We start from the raw sequence: 22,645 nt of genomic DNA on the forward strand, positions 1-22,645 counted from the left end.
AAAATAAGGGCAGCTTCCCTTTGGGCAGGAGGTGCAACATCACGGAGGCAGCAATGACCCTGATACCTTATCACAAAGGGCAATAGTGACTCAAACTACTTTCAGTGGTCTATTCACTCAGAATATCAGTTATTCACTCCAGGCTTTACTTTTGCAGCTTTCTTGCATGAGGAAGAACCACAGGTTTGTACTGAGCGGTGCTGTAGCACACACACGTTTATGTATTTCACTCCTCTCACCAGAGATGTGCCCTGGCGCGAGGGTGTCTGCAGCGTTTTCGGGAACGCCGCTCTGTCTCGGGCATCCACCCTCTCATTCTCAACTCCTACGTTATAAAGCAGTTTGCTGTGCTCAGCTCAGACGTGCTGGGGACTTGCTGAATCTGCCAGGTGCTTGTTCTTTCCCAGCAGTGCCACTGTCAGTGCTTCGGTATTTTTGAAGGGTCCTGACTTTAGATCATCCTCTCCAATTTCTTTCTTTGCGTGCAGTGCGGTCCCTGAAATCTGAAAGTCTGTCTGTAAGCAAGCATTTGTGCAAGCAGAAATCCAGGTGCATCCTCAGGCAATGTGAAAACATGTAAGCACTCAAGCTTTCATTCGGTGGAAAAGCTCACGAGCGTAGCTGGGTTGGTAGGATCTGGATCTAAACCAGTATGCAAAAACTGGCAATCAGCCTAAATTGGGTGCAGATGCCAGGGAAGCTCACACTGAGATGCATGCCACTTTTAAATCTGCTTTCTTGTCTTTGCTGATAGCAACTGCCCTTTTCATTACATGGCATAAGCCCATGAAACTAGGCAAAGGTTTTATCAAGTAATAACGATGTCCCACAGGGTTTGGAAGCCCTGGGACTCAGTTTGTGTTAATTTAAGGGCCAGCTGAGAGCAGAACCACTCAAGTGTGCCTCCCCTTCAAAGCTGCTCCTGGGCAAGAATTAACTTGCTCTTTTGAGCGTCTGAGCTAGAAGCGCAGGCCCTGCTCGCCGGGCTGGAGCCTTGTCCCTGCCCTGAGGCGGGACCTGGTCGGGGTCTCTGGTGTCGGCAGAGAGCGTTTCCCGGGGCAGAGAGGCAGCCGCTGGTCAGCCCAGCGGGCCGAGGGGATGGACGCTGCCTGGAAGGGGCCTGGGGAAGCCTTCGCTGAAACTTTGCGGTCAGAGAGCAGAAGCTGTTTGGGGAATGCGGAGTTGCTAAATGGCTTCGCGTCGATCTGGGTCGCTTTTGCGAGGAAAGGTCCGAGCCCAGGCTCAGGCTGCGCGCTGCGAGCTCTCGGAGCGCGTCGGGGGCCGCGGCGGGATGCTTGGGGGCCGCGGGCGGGATGCTCGGGGCCGCGGGATGCTCGGGGCCGGGCGGCGGGTCCCGGCGCAGGTGCCCGCGGGGCGGCGGCTCCCGGGGCGGCGGCTCCCGGCGCCCCGCACTCACATCCGGGGCCGGGTTTGCTAATGCGAGGCGTAATTAACCCGGAAAAGAGCGCCGGCGGAACCAGGGGCACACCCCCTCCGCTGCCCGGCCCTCCGCCGCCCGGCCCTCCGCCGCGGCGCGCTGCAGCCCGCCGCCGCCGCCCAGCCGCTCCGCCGGGCCGTGCGCGGGGCGCGCAGCCCAGGGCCGCCGCGGGTGAGTGGCCGCGGGCGGGGGGCCGGGGCCGGGGCCGGGGCCGGGGTCGTGGGCGGGCGGGCGGGGAGCGGCGCTCGGAGCCGGGCGGCTGCGCGCCGCGGGACCCCGGGGCTTTTCCCCGGGCGGGTCGGGCCCCCCCTTGCCGTGCCGGGAGGGACGGGGGCGGGCGGGCAGCCGGCGGCCCCCCCGGGGGCCGGGCCCGGGAGGGAAGAGCCGCGGTGGGTTCGTCCGCCGCCGCCGGGATGGGGCAGAAACTCGCTTCTCGGCGGCGGGAGGCCTCCGGGCTGCGGCGGTGCCCTGCGCTTCGGCCCGTTAGCGCCGGCAGCGAGGGGCGGCGGGGGCCGGTGCTGCCGGGGCGACCCCCGGTTGGGCGCTCAGCACGGAGCCCCGCGGGAGGCTCGTGTGTGCCCAGCGCGCTGGCCTCGCCTCGGGTCTGTCCCTGAGGAGCTGGTGGCAAACGCGCGGGGACCATCTGGGATCCTTGGTTCCCTAGAGCTTGTTGCTCTGAAACGGTGCCTTTTTTATACGGTGAGACGAGGCAACTTAACCTCGTTGCTCCCGGCCTGCCTTTCAACAGGCTGATTATTTCATTAAGGCCAGTGTCTGGAATTAGCAGGAGTTAGTTGCTGGGCTCTTCCTCCGCCACCTCTGCCTCATGTGTCAGTCACCGGATAGACGTCGGTAGGGCGAATTCTGGAAGCTCCTTTGCGAGGCCAGGTAAAAGGAAGTCGCGCTGGGTATCGTCGCGGCTTGCAGCAGCACCCTGCGGCGCCGGGGATGCCGAATGGCTGCGGGGGGGGGGGAGCCGCCGCTGCAGCTCTGGAGCCCCCAGAACAGTCACCCCCCACCCCGAGCAGCAGCAGCGCGGGCTGGCAGACCCGGGGGAGGAAGAGGAGGAGGAGGTGTCGTGACTGCGGGAGCAGCGGGCTGCGTTGCACAGCGCGGCACCGAGGGGATGCCTCTAGCCAGCGCTGCTGCGATTCTTTCAGCGTCAGGTCTGTGCGTTGTTTTGTCTTTCTACCGTCAGATTTTCGTGGATAATGCTCCTGTCACTGCAGTTTTTCGGTGAGCGCCGGAGCAGGGTAGGAAGGGACATGGGCAGCTGCAGCAGGGCAGCGCAGAGCTGCCGTTCGGGTGAACTTCCTGGAAAGTCGGGCTGCGTAACTGCACGTACGGCTTTGAGCCAGCAGCAACCGCACAAAGGGGTCCGAGTGTCGTTTGGATGACTCCCTCGATGTCTGCTTCTTCCTGGGAAGCTGCTCCATTTCGGGTGAAAGGCAACAGCCTACCTGTATCTTGGAAGACAGGGGAGAGGGTATTTGTCATCCTGTTTTGCTGTAAACCTTCTTCAGTAGCCTAATTGCTCATGTCATCTCATTAACCGAGCCAGGAGAGGTTTGTCTGTTCTTTTTGGCGGGACATTACGGCTGTTTTCACATCTCAAAGTGCCGAGAAGCCCGTCCTTTCAGAGGCTGGGAGAGGGAGGAATCCTGGGAGCCCTGAGAGCCTCAGCCTGTGATGCGCTGTGCTGCGAGCTGACGTACATTCATAGATTGGCTCTAGTAGCGAGGTCCTAGGGGCCTCGTTCGGTGCAATGCTTGGGAAATTCTTTAGGTTATTGTTGGACGGCAGATTAGCTTCCGTGAATCAGATGCAGGCGTTCCCCATAAATCGTAGCTTCATCTGCTCGGTACCATTATGATGTCCATAATGTTTCCCTAATGGTCATAATCCGAAGTTACAAAGTGCCTTCCTTATCGCTAGGCCTCCAGGGATTCATCAGCACTTCTAAATGATGATGATTTCCTGTGAGGTCCTGCTTGTGTGTAGTCCTTATTCTCCTCCTCAGTTTTAGTCCTGCGTCCTTCCTAGAGCAAAGACAAGGCTGAGTCTTGCACAAAAATAATTGCGACTTTGAACATAACAAAGTGCTGTATAAATAGTAAGCATTAATGCAAAAGTGAGCTTTTTGTGGCCCTCCTGGAGCTGCTGAGCAGGAGGACCAAATACCCACATGCTGCTGGAGCTGGCGGTGCTATTTTTATCCTTTTCCTGTGGCTGCGAGGAGACGGACGTTCGTGTCCCGTAGGCAAGGGGGTTGCTGAGACAGAGGGAGCCTGTTTGGAGGAGACGGCGCTCCCGAGGGGGGGCCCTGCCCCGAGCAGCGTCAGGGAAGGTGGCTGGGGGGAGCGCGGTCCGGAGGGCAGAGCTGGGGGTGACTGTGGTCTCCTGTGCCCAGGGATTTTTGCATATCCAAGTGCAAGCTGAGGTCAGCTTGCGCAGGAGGGTTGAGCTGGTTTGGATGCTTTCAGTCGAGCCTGTATTAGCTGAGGACAGCGAGGGGGAATTAGGAAGTCGCGGAATCTGCCTGGGGCGTCCAGCCCCGAGGAGCTGGGAGAACCCGTCCCTGAACCACCCGTAAGGCAGCCCGGGGCCGTGCCGCACCTCGGTGCCTTCCACAAGCACAGATCTCTGCACTGCTGTTAGCAGCAGCAGCAGGAGACGATTTCTGAGGGCTGCTCTGAACTTACTGGTTCAGTTGAAGTCACTTGGGAATCTGCTTAATCTGTACTTCCCCTCCCCCCTCCCCCCCAGATGGATAAAGTAAGCGCCTCTTATGCAAAGTGCCCACGTAACCTTTGCATCAGGAGAAATGTGCTGTTTTAAAACAATCTCTTCTGAAGCGATTTCCCTCTTAGCGAGGCCCCGACGCCCTTGTCCAAAACGCCGATGCTCAGGCTCGGAGATCCCAACAGGGCGAGAGCCGGCTCGCGCTCTGCCACCGCTACCTCTTCAGCTGCACCGCAGCCCTTGCGTAACGCCCGCCTCGCGGGGCCCCGCTCCGCTGCAGCCTTTCAGCTCAGAAATAGCATTTCCTCCTTTTCTGCATGACATCTTTTATTTGTGTTGCCTCCTCTCGTGGCACCTGCGCGGGTCCCTCCCGTCCTGCCAGGCAAAGCGGAGCGAGTGCAGCCCGCGCCCTTCCACCCGCCGCGGGGACGGGGGCTCCTGCCCGGGGCTGGGGGTGACGGTCGGGCCGTGGAGACCCCTGCTAGGGGCCGGCTCCGTGGCACGAGGTGTCCGAGGGCTCGGCTCCCCGTTGCTCGCAGCCGGCCCCGCGCCAGCTAGGCGTGAGCCGCTGCCAAATCAAGCAGCCCGGGAGGCCGGGCTTCGCCTGTGGCAGCCGGTCGCTGTTTCCCTGCTGACTCTGCGTCCTGCCGCATGCGTTTCTGCCGGGGTTGCAGATCGCTTCCCGTTTCCTGGGAGTGTGCTCGGACTCTCGCTAGGGCGCAGGCCGTTCCGGGATTATTTTTCGTTGCGGTTCCTGGGGGCCGAGCGCCTCGTTTCTCGGTGCGCCCGCCGGGGAGGGGGGATGCTGGGGGAGCCCGACGCGCCCCACCAGGGAGGGGGGATGCTGGGCGCCCCACTGGGGAGGGGGGATGCTGGGGGAGCCCAACGCGGCCCGCCGGGGAGGGGGGACACCTCCGTGCAAGTGCCTCGCTCTGCTGCGAGGGAAGCCAAGCCGGCTCGCGTGCTCGCTGGGATGAGCCCTGGCAGGTTCCCTGCCGTCTCCCTCCTGGCGTCGTTATGCCGCGTGCTCCCGTACGAGCCGAGCGCCCGAGCTGTCACCCTGGTCCTTCTGGTGCAAGTGAATTGAAACAGATGTAAATGCAGGAGCTGGGGGCTTGGTGCCACCGTGGGCCGGGTGCCAGCTGCTCCGACGTGCTCCGGGGAAGCTCTGCCCGCTCGCACGCTGCTAGTTTTGCGCGGCATTTTAAGCGCTGCAGCTTGCAGGGAGCAGAGCACCCAGCGGCCCCGCGGTGTCCGTCTCCGCAGGGTGATGCGAGAAGGGGCCCGGCATGCCTTATCTGGACCGGCAGAACCGCATCTGTGGGTTTCTGGACATCGAGGAAAATGAGACCTGCGGCAAGTTCCTGCGGAGGTACTTCATCCTGGACACCCAGGCCAACTGCCTGCTGTGGTACATGGACAACCCCCAGGTAGGACCCGGCCTCGGTGCCCTCGTTTAGCACCTCCCGCTTTAAACCGCGTTCCCGCCTGGTCCCGGACGCGGCTCCTCGTAGCAGCCCGCTGCAGCGGTCCTCGTTGCAGCTGATGCTCCTCTTCTCCCGAGTTAGCTTACGGACTTGGCCGTCCCTGTGCCGCGCGGGCATTCGTTATTTCTCTAAACAAATGTCTTTATCTTCATAGACTGTTGCCTGAGGCCCTGGGTCTGATGATTGACTTCGGCCTCCTACTTACGTTTTTATGTTTTGGAGCCTCAGTTCAGATGAACAGCGATAGCGACCGCGGCCCTGGCAGCGCGGGTTTCCCCGCGGCTTGGGACCGTTTGCAGCCGCTGGTGCTGGGGGCCGCGCGGCCGCCCCCCGGGACCGTGCCCCCCCCGGGACCGTGCCCCCCCCCCCCCCCGGGGGCCGTTCGCGGGCGCTTGGCGCGGAGCAGCCCCTCGCTGCCCTCGCAGGTGTCGGCGCCGAGGCGGCCTTGGGGATGCGGCTCTGCGGCCGAGGGCCCGGCACCAGCTGCCCCGAGGTGCTGGGGGAGGCTCTGCCCTCTCGCGCACCGCTGACTTCGCGCGGGGTTTTAAGCGGTGTGGAAAAGAGCCGTTCTCTGAGTGTGGTTTTTTGTTGTTGTTGTTAAAGAGAGCGGTCTGGGAGGGAGCGTGTCGGGTCTTGGGGACAGCGCTGTCACGTTGGTGCATGTCCCAGCAGAGCTGAATTCGAGGGAAATGCCTCTTTCCTGAGAGCAGTGTGAAGCACAAGAGCAGGACTTTTCCCCCAGCCCCTACTGCTCAGTCTCATGTTGTTTTCCAGCACCGGGGTTGAATTTTCCGCTTCTGCAGCCTCATCTGAAGCCTGTGGAAGGCTCTGGGTCTTGTCCCGCGTGGGGTGAAGCTGCTGGCCCGAGACGCGGCATCCGTGTTGCGCCTGGCTGCATCTGGAAGCAGTTTGCTGCTCCCAAGCAGCAGGAGCTGGTCTCTGCGCGGGGCTTTCTCTCGGAGGAAACGGGGACACAGTGGGATCGCGTCCGTTATCAGTGTGCATGGCGTGTGTCACACGTACTCCTAAACTTCCCCTCCACATCTCTTCAGACACCGAATCCAAGGAAAATAAAGCAGCATTCTTCCTCGCGTGCCTTTGGCCGCGTGACAGCGCGCGGCCCCGAGCCTGCCGGCCTCTGAGCTGCCCGCAAGCCCCAGCAGCAACCCGAGGTGGTACCGGCCAGCGAGACCTGCCGATCGCTGCACCCAGCAGCAGCGTCCTCCCGGTCGGCAGAGTGTAACCTGCGGAAAGCTCTGCCTGGTCCAAGTCCCCTCTCAGGCCTCCCGCTCCAGCCACGGGCTTTACGCTGGGCACGTGCCGGAGGCTGTGCGAGCCGGCGCGTCTCTAACGCGTCCCTAACCCCTCTGCTGAGCTGGCCCGAGGGACGCATCTCCCGGGAGCCGCAGGACGCGGTGCAGGAGGCTTCGTGCCGTGGCGGGTGTCCGTCTGCCTCTGCGTGGCCGCGGCCGGCTGCGAGGAGCTCCAGCAGCTTCGTGGCTCCCGGGACATTCCCCGCAGGGGTTCACGCCGCGCGGCCTCGGAGGAGCCGGCACAAGCGCTGCGCCGGTGCGCGGTGGTGCATCCCCCGTGCAGCTCGTGTCTTAGCGCAAGGACGTGGTAACGAGAAGTGGGAAATGCTGTCCTAGAAAATGTTTGTCACCCTGGAAGTGGTGTCGTGCAGCAAACGGTCGTCTAGGAGGGGGAATCAGATGACTGGAGCAGCTGGAGTCTGCGCCCGTCGCCCCGCATCCCTGGGGGCTGCCCCAGTGCTTGTTTTCAAGCTCAAAATAGCGAGAAGCCAAGATGAGCTCCAGGAAGACCCTCCTGGGAATTGCACAGTGCTCGAGAGCCGCTGGCAGCGGTGCGGCCTCGCCAGGCTCGGGAGACACCCGACTTCTTGGAGTGCATCTCGCAGCAAGATCGCCGTTGCCTTCGTAAAAAGGGAGGGGAAGCCCCCGGCCACCTGCCCGCCAGCCTCGGGGCAGGTGTCAGCGCCCGCCCGCGCTTTCGGGCGAGAAGAGGTGGAAGCGGGGGCACCTGCGTGGCACCTCGGCGTGGGGCTGGCGTGGCGGCCCGGGCGCCTTGCAGCTGCGCGCCCAGGTGCTGCGCTCGGTGCCGCGACCCGGCTGCGGTCCCAGCGGGTTGGGGTGCAGATAGCGCGGCTGCGCAGAGAAACGGGAGGGCCGAGGCCAGCAGCGCGGCTTGTCCCCGGTGACTAAACGGCAGCGCGCCATGCCTCTTTGGTCTGCTCCCCGCCGTTTCACTGCCGTTGCTCGTTACATGTTTTGCAGAACCTGGCTATCGGTGCGGGCGCCGTCGGGTCTCTGCAGCTGACCTACATCTCCAAGGTAAGGTCGGGGCGGGGCGCGGGGAAAAGGCGCGCTCCGCGTTGTCCCTTTCTCCGAGCCGCTTTCCCGGGAGAGGCGGCGACTCGTCCCGGCAGCGCCAGAGCCGAGAGCCGTGCAGCCGGCGTCTGCCTCGGGCCGGGGCAGCCCTCAGCCCTGCTCGGAGGGCAGCGCCCCGCGGGGAGGGTCTCCTGCGCGCCCGCCCGCGCCCCTGCTTTTCCCCGGCGGAGCAGTGCGATAGCCGGCAGCTGTTGCACAGCTGGAGAGCAGATGCCCGGGGCCGGGAGCCCGTACGAGCTCGCTGCCAAGCCGGGAGAAGGACGGAGCAGGGCTCTCCGTGCCTGCTGAATCGTGACTGATAAATTGAGCTCACATGAAGCAATGCCGGGAGATTCGGCCTTCCCCCTTCCAGAAGGAGCCTCGCTTATAAATTATATGTTGTAGTCAGAATGAAAATTGCTGTAGGACAGCATCTGGTCGCAAACTGCAGGACGGGGCGATGGCAGTGGCTTTAACTACCAACTGTAAATATGCCAGAAAAATGGAGGTTTGCTTGAGAAAACATATTTAAAGCATTACAGACTGGCTCGGAAATAGGAAGCCTGTCAGAATAAATACTCCATGGATGCTGTGCTTGGAGCCCCAGGGAATATTATGCTTATATAAATGATTCCTACTCTTTAGGGAGAAACCGCTGCTATTTTCCTTCAATTTTCTTAATTGCTGACAAGGGCGGCTGTGTTCGTCCGGCACAGACCCGTGTTTTCAAGGCCTTTGAAAGCTCTCGCTGTACAGAGCCGCGAGCGCCCGCGGGGCCGGCGGGAGGTGGGAGCCGGCTCCCTGCGTTGACCGTCCTCGGGGAGCGCCGCGCCGCGCGGTCCGCGTTGGCTCCGACACCGGGAACGGGCCGGGAGTGCGGCCGGCCACTGCTCGGGAGCTGCACGCCTTCTTCCATCTCATTTTTTCCTTTAATGTGCTGTTTTGCAGGTCAGCATCGCCACCCCCAAGCAGAAGCCCAAGACGCCGTTCTGCTTCGGTGAGTCGGGGGGGGAATGCGGTCCTGGTGCGCGGGAAGCGGGACCGCGGTGCGCAGGGCTGGTGCCCCCCGGCCCCCTTGCCTTGCCGTGCTCGCGACCCTTTCCCCCGCGCCCCGCTGTGCCGCGCTGCCTCGTGCGCGCAGAGCCGCTCTCCCTGTGACCCCCGCGCGGGCTCTCGGCGGTGCGCGGACGGGGCGCCGTGTCTCGGGTTTCCCGGCTCGACCCACGCTGCACGAGCTCCTTGCGTGCACGAGCCGTGAACTCGGGTTCGAAGCCGCAGAAATGGCAACACAAGCACGTACTTGTCCCGAAGGAACGGCGTTGCCTTTGCCTTGCTGTAGCACGAGGGCTGTAACCCCGGAGCAGAGCACGCAGCGCGTTCCCACCGCCGGCTGGGCTCCCTTCCGCAGCCGCTTTGGCTCGTCCCGCGCTGCAGACCCCCCCGTGCCTGCAGGGCCCAACGCGGGGAGCGCGGCACCGGGACGCTTTGGTGCTCCGGAGCCAAACGCCTCGGTGGCGGAAGGCGAGGGCACGAGGCTCGCATGAGTTTCGGCAAGATCTTGTGCAATTAAAGATATCTCCAAAGTGCTGCGTAAAGGCCGTCGCAGGGACCCCCGAGTGCTCGTGTGAGCGTCCCACCTCGGCCCCTCGCCGCGTCCCCCCGCGAGAGCTGGCAGCAGCCCGTGGTTGCAGAGCACCCGGGCGAGGAGCGCGAGGTGCTGTCTCATGGCGTTTGTGTTAGTAATGCTAAGCACACTACCTCTCTTTTTTATTCCTTCCTTTGATAGTTATCAATGCTTTATCTCAGCGCTACTTCTTGCAAGCCAGCGATCAAAAAGACCTGCAGGACTGGGTGGAGGCTCTGAACCGCGCCAGTAAGATTACGGTAGGTCGCACCGTGCCGTGCGTCTCTCTGATGCCTCTGCGTCCTCCCTGATGGGCCGGCAGATAAGTGTCTGGAGGAGCCGTGGTTTGTTCTCTGTGCTCTGCTCCTCCATCGCCTTCCCCGCCGCAGAAGCCTGCCAAGAAGCGGCGGTGGCGGCAGGGCTGTCCCTGGAGACATGTGGGCTGCAGGACTTGGAGAGGTTTAGTGCAGCGTTTGCGGCGCTGGCCCTGCCGCAAGCGCCTGGTCGAGCTCCCGAGGTGATGTGCTCCGTTAATCCCGGGATCTTGCTTCGCAGCCGCAGGGAAGGAGCTGAAACGCAGCTCTCGGCTGGCTGCTGCCTGCTCGCCTCGTCCTTCTGCAGCTCGCGCTGCTTCCTTCGTCCCCAGCGTCGCACCGCTGCGTAAAGCCGCGGCGAGGCCGGGCGGCAGCTCCTGAGCCCCCTCCGCTCCCCTGGGGGCTGCTCCGTCCTCGGGGACGGTCCCCCCCGGAGCAGCGAGCTCACGCGATTACCTGGCGCAGTTACGTGCTCTTCTGCAGGCACGCGGGGCCGGGGGATTTTAGTGTAAGAAAGCAGCACTCTGAGCAGAGGAGGCAGCCTGCAGGTGATGAAGGCTTTTAGATCGCGGGGCTGGAACGCTTTTCCAGCGTCCCTTTCCGGGGGCTCGGGGCCTGCTGCCAGGGAGCCGGGGGTCCTCCTGGTTCGGGTTTCCTTTGCTGCTCTTTGTGCCTCTTCGCGCCCCGGTGCTGCTTTCCCCGTGCCGTTCCTGCTGGCCGGGATCTGGGCCCGACCGCGTCTCGCTGCTGCCGTCACAGGGCTTTTCCTGCGCCTCGGTGATTTACTGCTCAGTTTTATTCTGGCCGCAGCACGGGTCTTGCGATGCGGCACGGCAAGCGCTGGCGTTGCAGGGCACGGCACGGCGGGTCGTGCCCGCGTCCGAGGGACTCAGCTGGCGAGCTCCTCTCCTTTGCTGCTGTGTTTAGGTAACCAGAAACTCACGGTCGCTGGCCCAGTAACTGGCAGCGTCTCTGCTGCTCCCGGCGCCGGGGGCTGCCGCGTGCCCGCTCTGGCGGAGCGGCGGTGAGAGCCCTGTCCGCGTGCTGAGTGCGCGGTGCTCGGTTTGAGGAGACCAGGTGACAGGACCGTCGATGCAGGCACTCCGGGCACAGCTCTCCGTGGACGTGGGGCGCAGGGAGCCCCCGGACGGCGTCGCGGTGCCGCGCGGCTTGGCTTGGCGTTGGCAGCGTGGCTGGTGCGTAGCGCTGGCGGGATTTTACAGGACCGTAGGCTGATTCATGTTGTTCACAGCTTGTAAACTAAGTGCAAAGAAAATCATGCTGAACAGTTCAGGATTGGGTCTTGTGAAATTACTGTTTTTCCTTGCTTTTTTTTTTTTCTTTTAAATCCCTGGGGTGCCGCGTTACCCGCCCTGCGTGGGAGCCGTGGGCTTGGCTCGCCCGGCCCGGCCGGGGCGCTGGTGCAGCCGCGCTGGGAAACGCGGGGCCGCGGCGAAGCCACTGCTCTGCCCTGCGCCGGGAGCCCCTCTGCGGCGCGGCTCTTCGCCCCGTTTGCTTTCGCAGGGCTTTCGTGCCGCAGGGTGCAAACGAAGGGGCGCTTTCGTCGTCCACGCGCTAAACTGCTGGGTTGCAGCGGGGGCTACCGGGAGCTGCCCGTTGCCCGGAGTTACCTGCCGCCCGGCAAGGAGCCCGTGCCGCGGGCAGCCGGCTGCGGGGCGCTTGGCCCGCGCGTAGGAAGCGGCAGTCGCGGTCCCGCGGCACCGCTGTGCGCTGCTGCGCGGCGCGGCCCCTCCCCGCGGGGCAGGAAGGATGGGGCAGCGGTTTGGGTATTGCTCCCGCCGTCGCCATCCAGGTTCGGCTTCCGGTTCTCACAGCAACTTCTCCTCTTGTCGTGGCACACCGCCCGCCCGGCCTCGCTGGCGGGACCTCGCGGCTCCGTGGCCGCGCCGTGGCTGCCCGGGCTCCCCGGCCGTTATCCCGCTCGCTCGCGCGAGGAGGCTCGAGCTGGTGGCCCCGGGGACCTGCGCGGGCTCGGCAGCACCTTCCCCCTCGCGCCGCTGCTCGCGGACGTCGGGCTCCTTCCCTCGCCCCCGCCTGCGCAACGAATCGGCGTTGTGAAACCGTTTCCTTCGGCTCGGCTGCGCCGGCCCCCCCAGCGCTGCGCGCGGCTCTCCCGCATCCCGCGGGAACCTGCCGTCCCCGGCTCTCCCGCATCCCGCAGGAACCTGCCGTCCCCGGCTCTCCTGCATCCCGCGGGAAGCTGCCTCGGGATGCAGCCCGAGGGGGGAAGCTGGTCGCTGGGTCCAGCGCGGGCGGAGCGGGAGGAGCTAGCGGAGCGAGGGTGCCGCGGGTGCCGCGGGCTGCCCAGGCGCGCCGCAGGGCGATGCTTCGGGGTTCGCCAGCCCTCGCTGCCCGTCCAGCTCCTGCAGCCTGCCAGGGCGGGGGGGGTGGGGGGAACCGGGGGTGTCCTGCTCGTTCGGTTTTCTGGAGGGACGATGCTGCGCGCAGGCCGGGAGGGCAGCGTGGAGGGCGCCTGGCCGCCGGCGTCACTCCCGTCCTCTCTCCCATAGGTGCCGAAGGGCGGCAGCGTCCCGCCGGCCGCCGAGGTTGCGAAGCCACCGGTGGTGGCCCAGGCGCAGGAGAAGAAGCCGCAGGTGGCCTACAAGACGGAGATCATCGGAGGAGTGGTGGTCCACACGCCCATCTCCATCAACCAGGTGAGGGGCCCTGGTGGCCGCCCCGGGCGTCAGAACCGTGGGAAGTCTGAAGTCCTGCTGCTCCCAGCCCTGGAAAACCCCAGAGCGGTGAATAAGCGCTTGGAAGCTTTAGAGGCCGCCAAGTGCCCGAGTTTGGGAGTTCTTCCAAATCCTCAGGCCAGCCGGAGGCAGGTTTTGGAGCTCCGTGGCCGGGAGGGCCGGGTGCGGACGTTAAGACGGGGCTGGTGCTCGCGGTGCAGGGCCGCGTGGCCGTGGCGGCAGGTCGCTGCTGGCCCTGGTTTTCCATGGTTCCCCTTCCCTTGGTGCACGGGGGGATGCGCATGCCGCTATCGGTGCAGGGGGATGCGCACACTGCTATCAGCGCGGGGGGATGCACACGCTGCCGGCGGTTCCATCCGCCCCGGGGCACTCCGGCAGCTCCGGGCCTCGCCGCAGCGCTTATCAGTGGCAGGGCTAAGAATAGAGCCGGGAATCAGCTCACCGCAGGTTTTCTGCTGGCACTCTTAACCCTTCCCTGGCCGCGGGGTTTTGGGGGGGTGCAGGGGTGCTCGGGGACCCGCCGTTCCCGCAGCCCAGCAGCTCGGCCGTCCCTTCCTGGGCAGCAGCTCTTCACCGCCACGGATGCGGGGCTGGGACCGGCTCTCGCCGCCACCTCCGAAAAGCCTCGAGCTCATCCCCGGCCCTTGCTTGGTTCCTTCCTTTCACGGAGGAGCTTTTTTTAGCAGCGGTGCGTCAGCTGCCGGGCTATTTTCTGTGTGGCTGCTGTTTGCCCTGGGGTGAAGCAACTACTGCTCCCTCTGCAGCCTCCTGAGCCTGCCCGGGGTTTCCTGGCCGTGCCCGGACAGACGGACGTCTGGACGGCCGGGACCGGCTGTTTCCGCAATGCGGGCATCTCTCGCGCTGCGCACGGATCCCGCGCGGACCCGGCCGCCGCAGCCCTCCCGCGGGGCATCCGGCCCCCTGCGCCGAGCCGCTCGTCTCGTCCCGGAAAAACCAACGATGCCGTCGCCGCGGTGCCGGCAGACGCAGCGAGCGCGGGGCGAGCCGCCCGCCTAACCGCGCCGGCACCGTGCGGGGGCAGCGCGAGGCTGGGGGGGGCCGCGGCAGCGCCTGGCCCCGCGGGGTGCCCCCGGCACCGTGTGTGCCGCCGCCCGGCTCCACTGGGGTTTTCTACCCGAACCCCAAACATCACGGTTTCTTTCAGGAAAATGTCAGCATGGCTGTGAAAACGCGGAGCGGAGGCTTTACTGCTTCTCCGAGCGGTTTCTCCCCGCCGTGTGTTGCCCTCAGTTTGGGAAGCGTCCCCGCGTCCTGACGTGTTTTCTGGCTTTAGCTCCCCGCCGATGGTTTTTGCTCTGCCTCCCTTTGCCAGATGAAAGAGCTCCTCATACCTTGCGTTTCCCCCGAGAAGGCGTCTGGGCTGCAGCTGAGTCACTGCTCGGGGCTTGACAAGCCGGGCAGGGGAGGGTTCCGCTCCCCTGCGGCAAGGTGTTTTCTTCAACCCTCGCGTTGCCTCTGCGGTTTTTTGTTTTTGCGTTTTGTTTTTTTTTTTTTTAATGCCCTTTCCGATTTCTTAACGTTGCCTTTCACAGGTAGGCGCCGTAGGTGTGAATAGTATTCAAGCAGGACTCTTAAAAGCTGCGTGCGAGGAGATCAGATCAGCTCTCCGCTCGCGTCCGGGTGCTGCAACGCGCCCTCCGCACGTAGCCTGCGCTCGGCCGTGCTCGGTCGCTGCTTCCCTCCGGCTCGCGTCCGGCTTTCCGGGAGAGGATCCCGCTCCCTGGTCTCTCTGTGCTCCCTCTTCCCCAGGCGTTTGGCTTTGCTGGATCGAAGAGCGCGTGCCCTTCCAGGGGACCGAGCTTATCGCGAAATCGCGTTGCCCTGTTGGCCTCTGCACTGCGTACCAGTCTGCCGCGCAGTGTAACCCCGTTTTGGGGGGATTGCATGTGTTTCTGGGTCCGCGATGGACGCGCTGGGCAGGGTCTGGCTGAGGATGGGTTCCTGCTGGGCAGCGTCCCGGTTGCCCGGCCGTCGGGCCGGCTCCCACCGACGCTCCCGCTCTCGGTTGCAGAACGGAGGGGAAGGAGCAGAGGGCGGCGACGTGGCCGCCCACCCGCTGCTGCGGCGCTCGCAGAGCTACATCCCCACCTCGGCCGCCAAGCCGCCCGCCGGGCCCCCCGTCCTCAAGAGCGGCTACTGCGTCAAGCAGGGCAACGTGGTGAGTGCCGCGGCCGGGCCCCGGCGTCCTCGGCACCGCCGGAGCTGGGGGGGCTTAACGGGGAGGGGGGCTGAGATTCCTCCTAGACGCAGGCGATGTCCATCCGAATGGGGGGCTTTGAACTGGCTTCTTCCCAGGGGAATGGGGGTGCTGGGGGGGGGGATGCTCGCAGAGCAGATGCTCAGGGAGGGGAGATGCTCAAGGCGGGACACTTGCAGAGGTGCTCGGGGTGGGGGCACTTGCAGAGATGCTCAAGGGATGCTCGATGGATGCTTGCGGGGATGCTCGGGGGGGGGATGCTTGCAGGGATGCTCGAGGGATGCTTGGGCGGGGGGATGCTCGGGGGGGATGCTCGCAGAGGTGCTCAGGGAGGACGCTTGGGAGGCCAGGCCACGACAGCTTGTCCCTAGCGTGGGGAGAGCGTCGGAGCCCAGCACTCAAGGGTTTCCTCTGTTTTCCAGAGGAAGAGCTGGAAGCGCCGGTATTTCGTTCTCGATGAGTTTTCCATCAGTTACTTCAAGTGCGAGCAGGTGAGCAGCCCTCCCCGCGCCGGCAGCCCCGCTGGCTCTCCCAGCCCCCTCCCGGGACGGCGGCACCCAGAGCAGCGGCCGTGGGCCCGGCTCCTCTCCTCTGCTCGCGGGAGGCTTTGGGGGAGGGAGGCTGCCCTTGGGTGCTAGCGCGAGTCCTCCCGCTGCCATCGCACCCGGGGGCTGGCAGGAAGAGCCACCGGCTCCCTCTCGCTTCCGCAGGACAAGGAGCCCTTGCGTTCAATCCTCCTGAAGGACGTGTGCAAGACCCACGAGTGCCTGGTCAAGTCCGGGTAATGCTTCATCCCACGTTCCCCTTGCGCGCTGCTGCTCTGGTAACCCCGGCTTACGGCACGCATCTGGGGCTGGAACAGCCTTGGACCTCGGACTCCCGGCACGCTGCTGCGGGAGGCTCCTCTCCGAGAGGCAAACGCGCAGGTTCTCCCCTTTCCAAGGCTTTCCCTGCTCTTGCTGCCCTCCTCCCCTTGCCCTGCTCAGGCCTGCTGCATTTCCGACCCAGCAGCGTGCACACGGCAGCTGCCGCTCCCTTCGCAGGGCTGCATCGCTCTTGCAGGAGAGGGATGGGGGGATTTTGCTGCGCGGCAGAAAAGGAGGGATCGGCTGCAGGGCAGAGGCTCGGACAGAGCCGGAGCATCCACCCGGCTGCTCGCGAGTCAGTGCCAGGTCACGGGCCCCTTCCCACGGCCGTTGCAGCACGGAAAGTACAAAGAGCGGGACAAAATGCGCCTGGACACGTCGCCCAGCCTTGTTTCGGCTGCCAGGGTTGAGGGTTATTTCCCCTCTCTCCAGGCAATCTGCAGATATCCACAGTCCTTCAGCTCCCTGGGAACAGGGCAGAGAAATCTGCCTGGCTGCAGGATATTGTCCGTCCTGCGTTCTCCTTCTCGTGCTGATGGCCGTCTGTGTGGAGAGACGTGCTAGCGCGGCTCTTGTCTCCTTCGATTAGGGAAGATGAGGCAGCGCACAGTAAACAGCATCACAGCACGGAAGAACAAAGGTGTTGGTGGAGCAGCCGAAGGGCTCGTATAGGCATATTCCTTAATCTGCCACAGGTGGCTGCAGCTGTGGTCCTGGGAACAATTTAATGCACCTAATGCTGATAAAATCAAAGTAATTTAAAGACTTGCAGTGAAAAGCTAGCTAAGAAAACAAACCTCTAGCTAATGTAAAAACAGAATTTATTAATAAATCTGTGAATCATTTGTAAATTATACTAAGTTCAAATTTTAAATTACCTATAAATGAGGATCAGGATTGCAGATGTGGGGAGGAGATGGTTGGTGTGGCTGCAGACTGCAGAAGCCGAAGTGCCTTTGTAGATAAAGGTGATGCTCCGAGGAGCTGCAGCTTTGTTCTTAAAATCTTGATGAGCTCCAAGCTTCGCCTTGAGTGTTTTTCCCCAGCACACTCCAGATATGAATGTAAATCAGGAATTCTGGTGTCTGTGATGACGCTGGGTGATGGCTGCCTCTCTCTCGCTGTTTCTAGTGACCTCCTAATGCGGGACAACCTGTTTGAAATTATAACAAGCTCCAGGACGTTCTACATCCAGGTAAGGCGACCGAAGCGGATGGTTTTGAAGCGGGTAATGGATGGTCGCTGCGAGCAGGCGCGCAAGGAGGACGTTGGGCCTCCAGTTTGCTTTCCCGGGCAGTAAATTCGGCTCTCGAGGGTTAATGTGGGTCGCGCTCCTTGAAGCGGGGCGTCCCCCCCAGCCCTGCAGCCCGCAAGCACGGGGAGAGGCGTCTGCGTGCGACGACGCCGAGGCGGGGGGGCGGTGGGGGAGAGCTGCGGGGCAGTTTCGCATCTCCCCTCGAGATTATTTATAAGAGCAGCTATTTGTGCGAGCAGGAAAAAGCAGAGACGCAAGCGCCCGGCGGCCCGACGAGGCTCCCGGGCGTGCAGGGGTGCTCCTGCGCGTCCCCTTGTCCCGCGCATTTGGCCGGTCCGGGGTTGGGAGCGGTCCTCTGCCCGTCTCGGTGGCACTGCCGCGTTCCCGCGCATCCCCGTGCGTCTCGCGGTGCCGCGGTGCTTGTGCAGGTCTCACTGCGGGCTGTGTGTTTTGCAGGCGGACAGCCCCGAGGACATGCACAGCTGGATCAGAGCGATCACAGGGGCCGTGCAGGCCCTGAAAACCCGCCCCAGGGTAGGTCACATCCTTTCTGCTTCATGTTAGTGTTTATCGAAGGTTATGCCAACTTATATTTCTGTAGTGCCTTGTGTAAACACTCGGCGTTAGCCTGTTTCCAGGATGAGAGCTGTCCCGTCTGGGTTTATTTGCCAGTCACTTGGAAAATTCCCTTAAAAAAGATTGGAAAGTGAGATTCAGTCACCAGACTGGGCCACTCTGCTCTCCGCAGCCTGAGCAGGAGGCTGCCTAACGGCAAAGGGCGATTTAACGCAGGTTTTAGTTTGCTTTGGTGTTTTCCCCTTTCTGCAGAGCGTGCAAAGGGCCGAGCCCCGGTCCCCAGGGCTTTGCAGGTTGCTCACAGCAGTTGCGCACGCACAAAACCAGCAGCCAGCGTTCACTCCGCGCGTCTTTGCAGGAAATGTCCTTCGTGAGGTCCACGTCCATGGTCAAGCCCGGAGGCTCCAGCTTCTCCAGCTCCTCAACCCCTTCCTTGGCCCAGCTGCGGCAGCCAGCGGAGGAGCGGAAGGCGCTCTGCAAAACGCCCTCGAGCTCGGCCTGGCAGCCGTGGACGCCGGTGCCGCAGCCGGAGGGGAGGCAGCCGGCGGCGGAGGAGCTGCCCGGGCAGCTGCGGGACTCGGCGTTCCTGCCGGCCTTCGCGGCGTGCAGCGCTGCCGCGGCGCAGGGCAAGCGCGTGCGGCACAGGTCCGAGCCCCAGCATCTGAAGGAGAAGCCGTTCGCCTTCAACCTGGACGATGAAAGCATCCGGACCTCCGACGTGTAACGCGGCGCAGAGCCGTGCCGCGGCTCCTCTCGTCGCGGGGCTCCCGTGCGAGCTGGGTGCCGGGACGCTGCGGTCCTGCGCGGCGGCACGGGGCCGGTCGGCTCGCGGCGTGCGGCACCCGGGCGCGCGGGACTCTTGCCGGGCCGAGTCCTTAGCCGTCCGCGTTGGAAGAGCTGGTCTCCTCGGTCCTCCTGCTGATGTGTGGCTGCTCGGCGCTTCGGCCCAAATTTATCCCGTTACCTTTTTGGGGATGAAATTGGCCTGTTCCCCCCACCGCACCTTCCGGTAATACGAGATTCAGCCAGACCCGTTTGCTGGGTGTCCCCGCTCTTCCGGAAGGAAGCGGGGGCTCCTTTTCCTGACAGCCCCCAAGGCCTTCGTCCCTCGGCATCACGGCAGCCCTGACGCGGGCTGGCCGCGGAAGCGGTTTGCGACCCGGGTAGTTCTTTACGTGTTTCGGTAAGCTGCCGCTGCGCAGGGCGACCTTGCACGCGTTTCGTGCCCCCGTCGTTATTTCTTTATAAAGCGGGAAGCGTAATAAGGTCCCGGGCGTTGCCTGGCAGAAGCGTGTCCTGTTCAGCAAATGCAGAATTTCCCTGAAAAAGCAAACCTGGAGGAAGCAAAGCAGGAGATTTCGGAAGCATGCAGGGAGAGCGAGGTGACCTTCTTGTTTTTAGCAGCAGAACGTGCGTCTCCCCTCTGTGCTGCTCCCCCTTCCCCGAGCAGCCCAGATGCAGAGCCAGGAGACACGACCACTGCTGCGTTCACACAAAGAAAAAGCACGGCAACTTCAGTATCGACGTCTGTTTTTCTAGGAGACCAGCTCTTTACACTGCCTGACTAATGGTATATTAACAAATCTGTTTGCTTTTAATTAATCCTTTTTATATCTGTGGCCATTGTATCATGTTAAACTCTGGCAGACTCCGTGTTCGAGAGCCCAGGAAAAGTCTGTTGGTACTTTTTAAATGTGAGTCAAGGTTAGGACCACTTCTTGGCAGACTGCAAGTGTAACAGTGACTGCAGGTAACGATTATTCTCAGGTATATTTTCAGTTTTGCACTGCATACATTTGGGCATCAAAAGCATTATGTGCCTGGATGGTGAAGTGCTTTTAACAAAGGGTAATGAAAGCAGAGTGTTTAAATGAAACTTGGAAGACTTGTCCAACCAACTTGCCTGTTGCCTGACTTGAAATGAAAATGAGCAGAACTTTTTTTTAAGCAATGTGAACATGTAATTTCCATAACCAAATAAGCTCATATATGAGGTGCGACAAACAGTGTATAGAAAATTCAAATACTCCATAGGCGGAGAGGTGGTCTGAAATCTTCACCCATGAAAGGCGTGTGTAGTACCTGGGATACGGAGAGATAACACGCCTTTCCCGTCCTTGCTGCCTGTGAGGGGTTTTAACAGTGGTTTATGTTGCTGTGACTCTGAAAGCTGCATGGAGCCTATCCGGGCACGCGTGCTGCTTCGCCCTTGTTTTGAGGGCTCTTGCTCAGGCCTGGAGCTTACCCAGAACGGAGGGCTGCGTTTGCAGGCGCTGCCCGTTGTTCTCCTGAACGGAGCAGGCGCTCTCCCGTGCTCGCTTGAACCAAGCTGCCAAAAGAAGGAGCACGTGCTGGGGTGCTCTCCGTGTACCGAGGAAAGTAGCGTGCGCTCGGGTGTGGAAGAGCCTTCATCCAGCATCGCGGTTGATTGAGACGAGCGTAAGCGCAGGCGTCCCGTCCTTTGACCTGCAGGTTCCAGGCGTTCCCAGCTCCGCTGCCGCGTGCACGTCTGGAAGCCCGTCCCTGGGGTAGGAGGCAGGGGCCGGAGCAGCAGCTCTCCCTGTTCGGCGCCCGTGCCCCGAGCGAGGCGGGAGGAGATGCCGGGGCGGCGGGGGCCCTGCTCGCGCACGTGCGGTCTGAATAAGCTGGCATCTCCCTGCCGGGGAGCGCTGAGGCGCTTCCCCGTCCCGTGGCAGACACGGACACGCTGTTTGCCATCTCAGATCTCTTCCGGCTGATAAATCGGGGTGGCAGGTGTTGGAACTGCTCTGCAGGCTTAGTGGTGCGTGGGGCGGTCTAGAGCTAACAAGGCTTCCCTTTATTGTGCACGAGTTGTCCTTTTTTGTTATTGCATGTTCTGTACTCTGCAAAATCTGCTTAACATGCTCCCCAGAAGCAAAAAATCTGATTTGTTCCTGTCCTTTTCAGGTTTCCAGCTGTTTAACAACCATGCTTCAGCCTAGCTCGGACTCGGTCTGGGATTGAGCAGAGCTTTATCACGGTTGAGCTCTGGGGCATTGATTAGGCCTGATTGATCTCATAACGAGATTAAAATCTCATCTTCCCGCTTCAGTCTCTTTTAGTGGCTGAAGGACTGCTTATCCAGCCAAGCTCTGCTGGAAGTCTAGATGAAAAGACGTTGAAACGTGGCTCAGCGCGGTTGCTAAGCGGGGTGGAAAGCCTGAGCAGAGAGCTGCGGGGTTGGGTGCAGCCGGCTTTCTGCACGTTGCCTGTCTCTGCGATGGGTGAGGTCTGCGCCTTCTGCTAAGAGTCCTGCTTGGAGACGAGCCCGGAGAGGGACTTCAGAGCTTTGCCATGCTCTGCGGGGGTTTTCCCCCTCATCCCTTCGTGCCAGTCCTGTCTCCAACATGCTGCTGTTACAGAAACCATGTTTACGGCCAAGGCGTGACCTTGCGATGGAGCGGAGTTTTAGGGTGGTTTTACAGCCCTCGCCCATGCTCACGTTTTCAAAGCCAAGCTGAGGTCGGGGATGTGTTGCCCTAGGGAAGAGGGGACCCTCGGATGCTGTCGTGGTACCTGGGGAAGGTCGACGGTGACATGACTAGATTCGGTCTGAGCGCAGCCGCGTTTTTTCTGTGTTCGCAGAAGCAGTTGACTAGCACGTGATTTGATAGTGTTATGTTGTCGGGTCGCGTTATTTTGCTTTCCCGCGTTTCTGTTCCAGTTCACGGAGAAGCAGTGGAAGGTACGCTCTATATAGCCTGTGTGATAGAGTGAATGAGGCCTCCCAGATTCCTAAGGCAGAAGTGGCTTTGTGTGGAGATGCTGGAAAACATTGAAACTATGAAAATGAGAGGGAATCAATGCAAATGGTACAGGGAGAATGTTAATATTTGTTATTTAATTGTAGAAAACTAGGTTTTGCTGTTCCTTTTTCTTTCCTTTTTGCTTTATTTGCACTAGTATTTGAAATATTTTTCTTTCGGCTGACCTGCTATTTGGCTAGTAAAATGTTCTGTTCCAAAAAACTTTTAACAATTTGGTATGACTATAAACCATAAAGTTATAGCATTTAGTGATATCAATGCTCTGACCTCATTTCTGGAAAACATTAACTACACATAGACTATGGTTAATTTGTGCAAGGCTTCAAAAACATGAAGTACTGAGTATTTTTGTTGCTTTATAATTGCAAAGTTTCCTCGGGCCTGGGAAGGTAAAACTGAAGCCTGTTGCACAACTATAGTTAATTATCCAGGAGCAGAAAACTACAATGGCTGCAGTGCTATTGCAACATTAGTGTTTCTGTTCTTTCCACCCTTCCTGCATCTTCAGGACAGCGTAAAGGCCTCAATGATAATGTGAATGTGAGATTAAAACAAGCGTGTTCAGAGTCGATCCATCTTCCAAACCAGTCCGTAATGCCCTTTCGCAGGCATTATGTGCACCGCGCTGTCTCTTGCAGAAGAGGAGTTTCTCTTCCCTCCCTCCATCCCCAAGGGACCAGGCGCTAACGCTCGCAGCGAGCAGCCAGGCCTCGACGGAGCTTGCAGCGTTCTTTCAAAGGAACTGTTGGCACTTGCGCTGTGTTTGCATCGCAGCAGTCTCGCTCGTGGATGAATGCATCGCCCCGTTAGCTACCCCAGGGTCTTGCACGGGCCCCTCTGAGAGTGATTTACTGCAAGTGTTCCTGCTTTTGCAGACAGATGAGTGTAGATTTAGGGTAACTTGTATGGAAGGAGTGATGCGAGGAATGGGTTTGCTCTTTTATACAGAACTCCAAAACAGTGTCAGCCATTTCTGTACGTGCTGGCTGTGTATTTCAAGTGCTCTTACGGGCCGGGGTACCTCGCGGCAGGCGATGCTCCACCTAACTCCTGTGGTGTCGATTACCTGCATCCCGCCCTCTCGCATGTAGATGCTGGCTGCCGGGAGATGAAACTCCTTTTTTTCCCCTCTATGTTTTTAAATAAAGAAGGAAATCCTAGTCGCTTTTCCAGGCTGTCTGTTGGCATTGTGTGTTTCGTGTCGCGATTCCTCGGGGGGCTGAACGCTGCCTC

General features: G+C 61.4%; 1 protein-coding gene across 3 annotated transcripts; it reads left to right on the top strand.

Moving 5' to 3' along the window:
• The first annotated feature begins 1,058 nt into the window (after positions 1–1,058).
• On the top strand, positions 1,059–22,572 carry PLEKHA2 (pleckstrin homology domain containing A2). Of its 3 annotated transcripts, none has more exons than XM_026114245.2 (12): positions 1,059–1,228; positions 5,447–5,610; positions 7,962–8,018; positions 9,003–9,051; positions 9,841–9,938; positions 12,524–12,670; positions 14,742–14,888; positions 15,350–15,418; positions 15,638–15,708; positions 16,925–16,988; positions 17,505–17,582; positions 17,983–22,572. In XM_026114245.2, the coding sequence occupies exons 2-12, from the start codon at positions 5,470–5,472 to the stop codon at positions 18,346–18,348; spliced, it is 1,287 nt and encodes a 428-aa protein (XP_025970030.1). In that variant the 5' UTR covers positions 1,059–1,228; positions 5,447–5,469; the 3' UTR covers positions 18,349–22,572. The 3 variants fall into 3 exon arrangements, with proteins under 3 accessions (XP_025970030.1, XP_064353961.1, XP_025970031.1); XM_064497891.1 differs by lacking the exon at positions 1,059–1,228 and adding an exon at positions 1,440–1,609; XM_026114246.2 differs by lacking the exon at positions 1,059–1,228 and adding an exon at positions 2,078–2,326.
• Positions 22,573–22,645: the final 73 nt, after the last annotated feature.

The sequence above is a fragment of the Dromaius novaehollandiae genome, chromosome 26, assembly GCF_036370855.1.
Source record: "Dromaius novaehollandiae isolate bDroNov1 chromosome 26, bDroNov1.hap1, whole genome shotgun sequence".
In the NCBI taxonomy this organism is placed as follows: domain Eukaryota; kingdom Metazoa; phylum Chordata; class Aves; order Casuariiformes; family Dromaiidae; genus Dromaius; species Dromaius novaehollandiae.

Excerpts from the sequence above, each read along its gene's own strand:
- PLEKHA2 (XM_026114245.2), top strand. The coding sequence starts at position 5,470 with ATGCCTTATCTGGACCGGCAGAACCGCATCTGTGGGTTTCTGGACATC. Across the intron at positions 9,939-12,523 it reads ACCGCGCCAGTAAGATTACG|GTGCCGAAGGGCGGCAGCGT; the intron begins GTAGGTCGCACC and ends TCTCTCCCATAG. Across the intron at positions 15,419-15,637 it reads GTTACTTCAAGTGCGAGCAG|GACAAGGAGCCCTTGCGTTC; the intron begins GTGAGCAGCCCT and ends TCGCTTCCGCAG.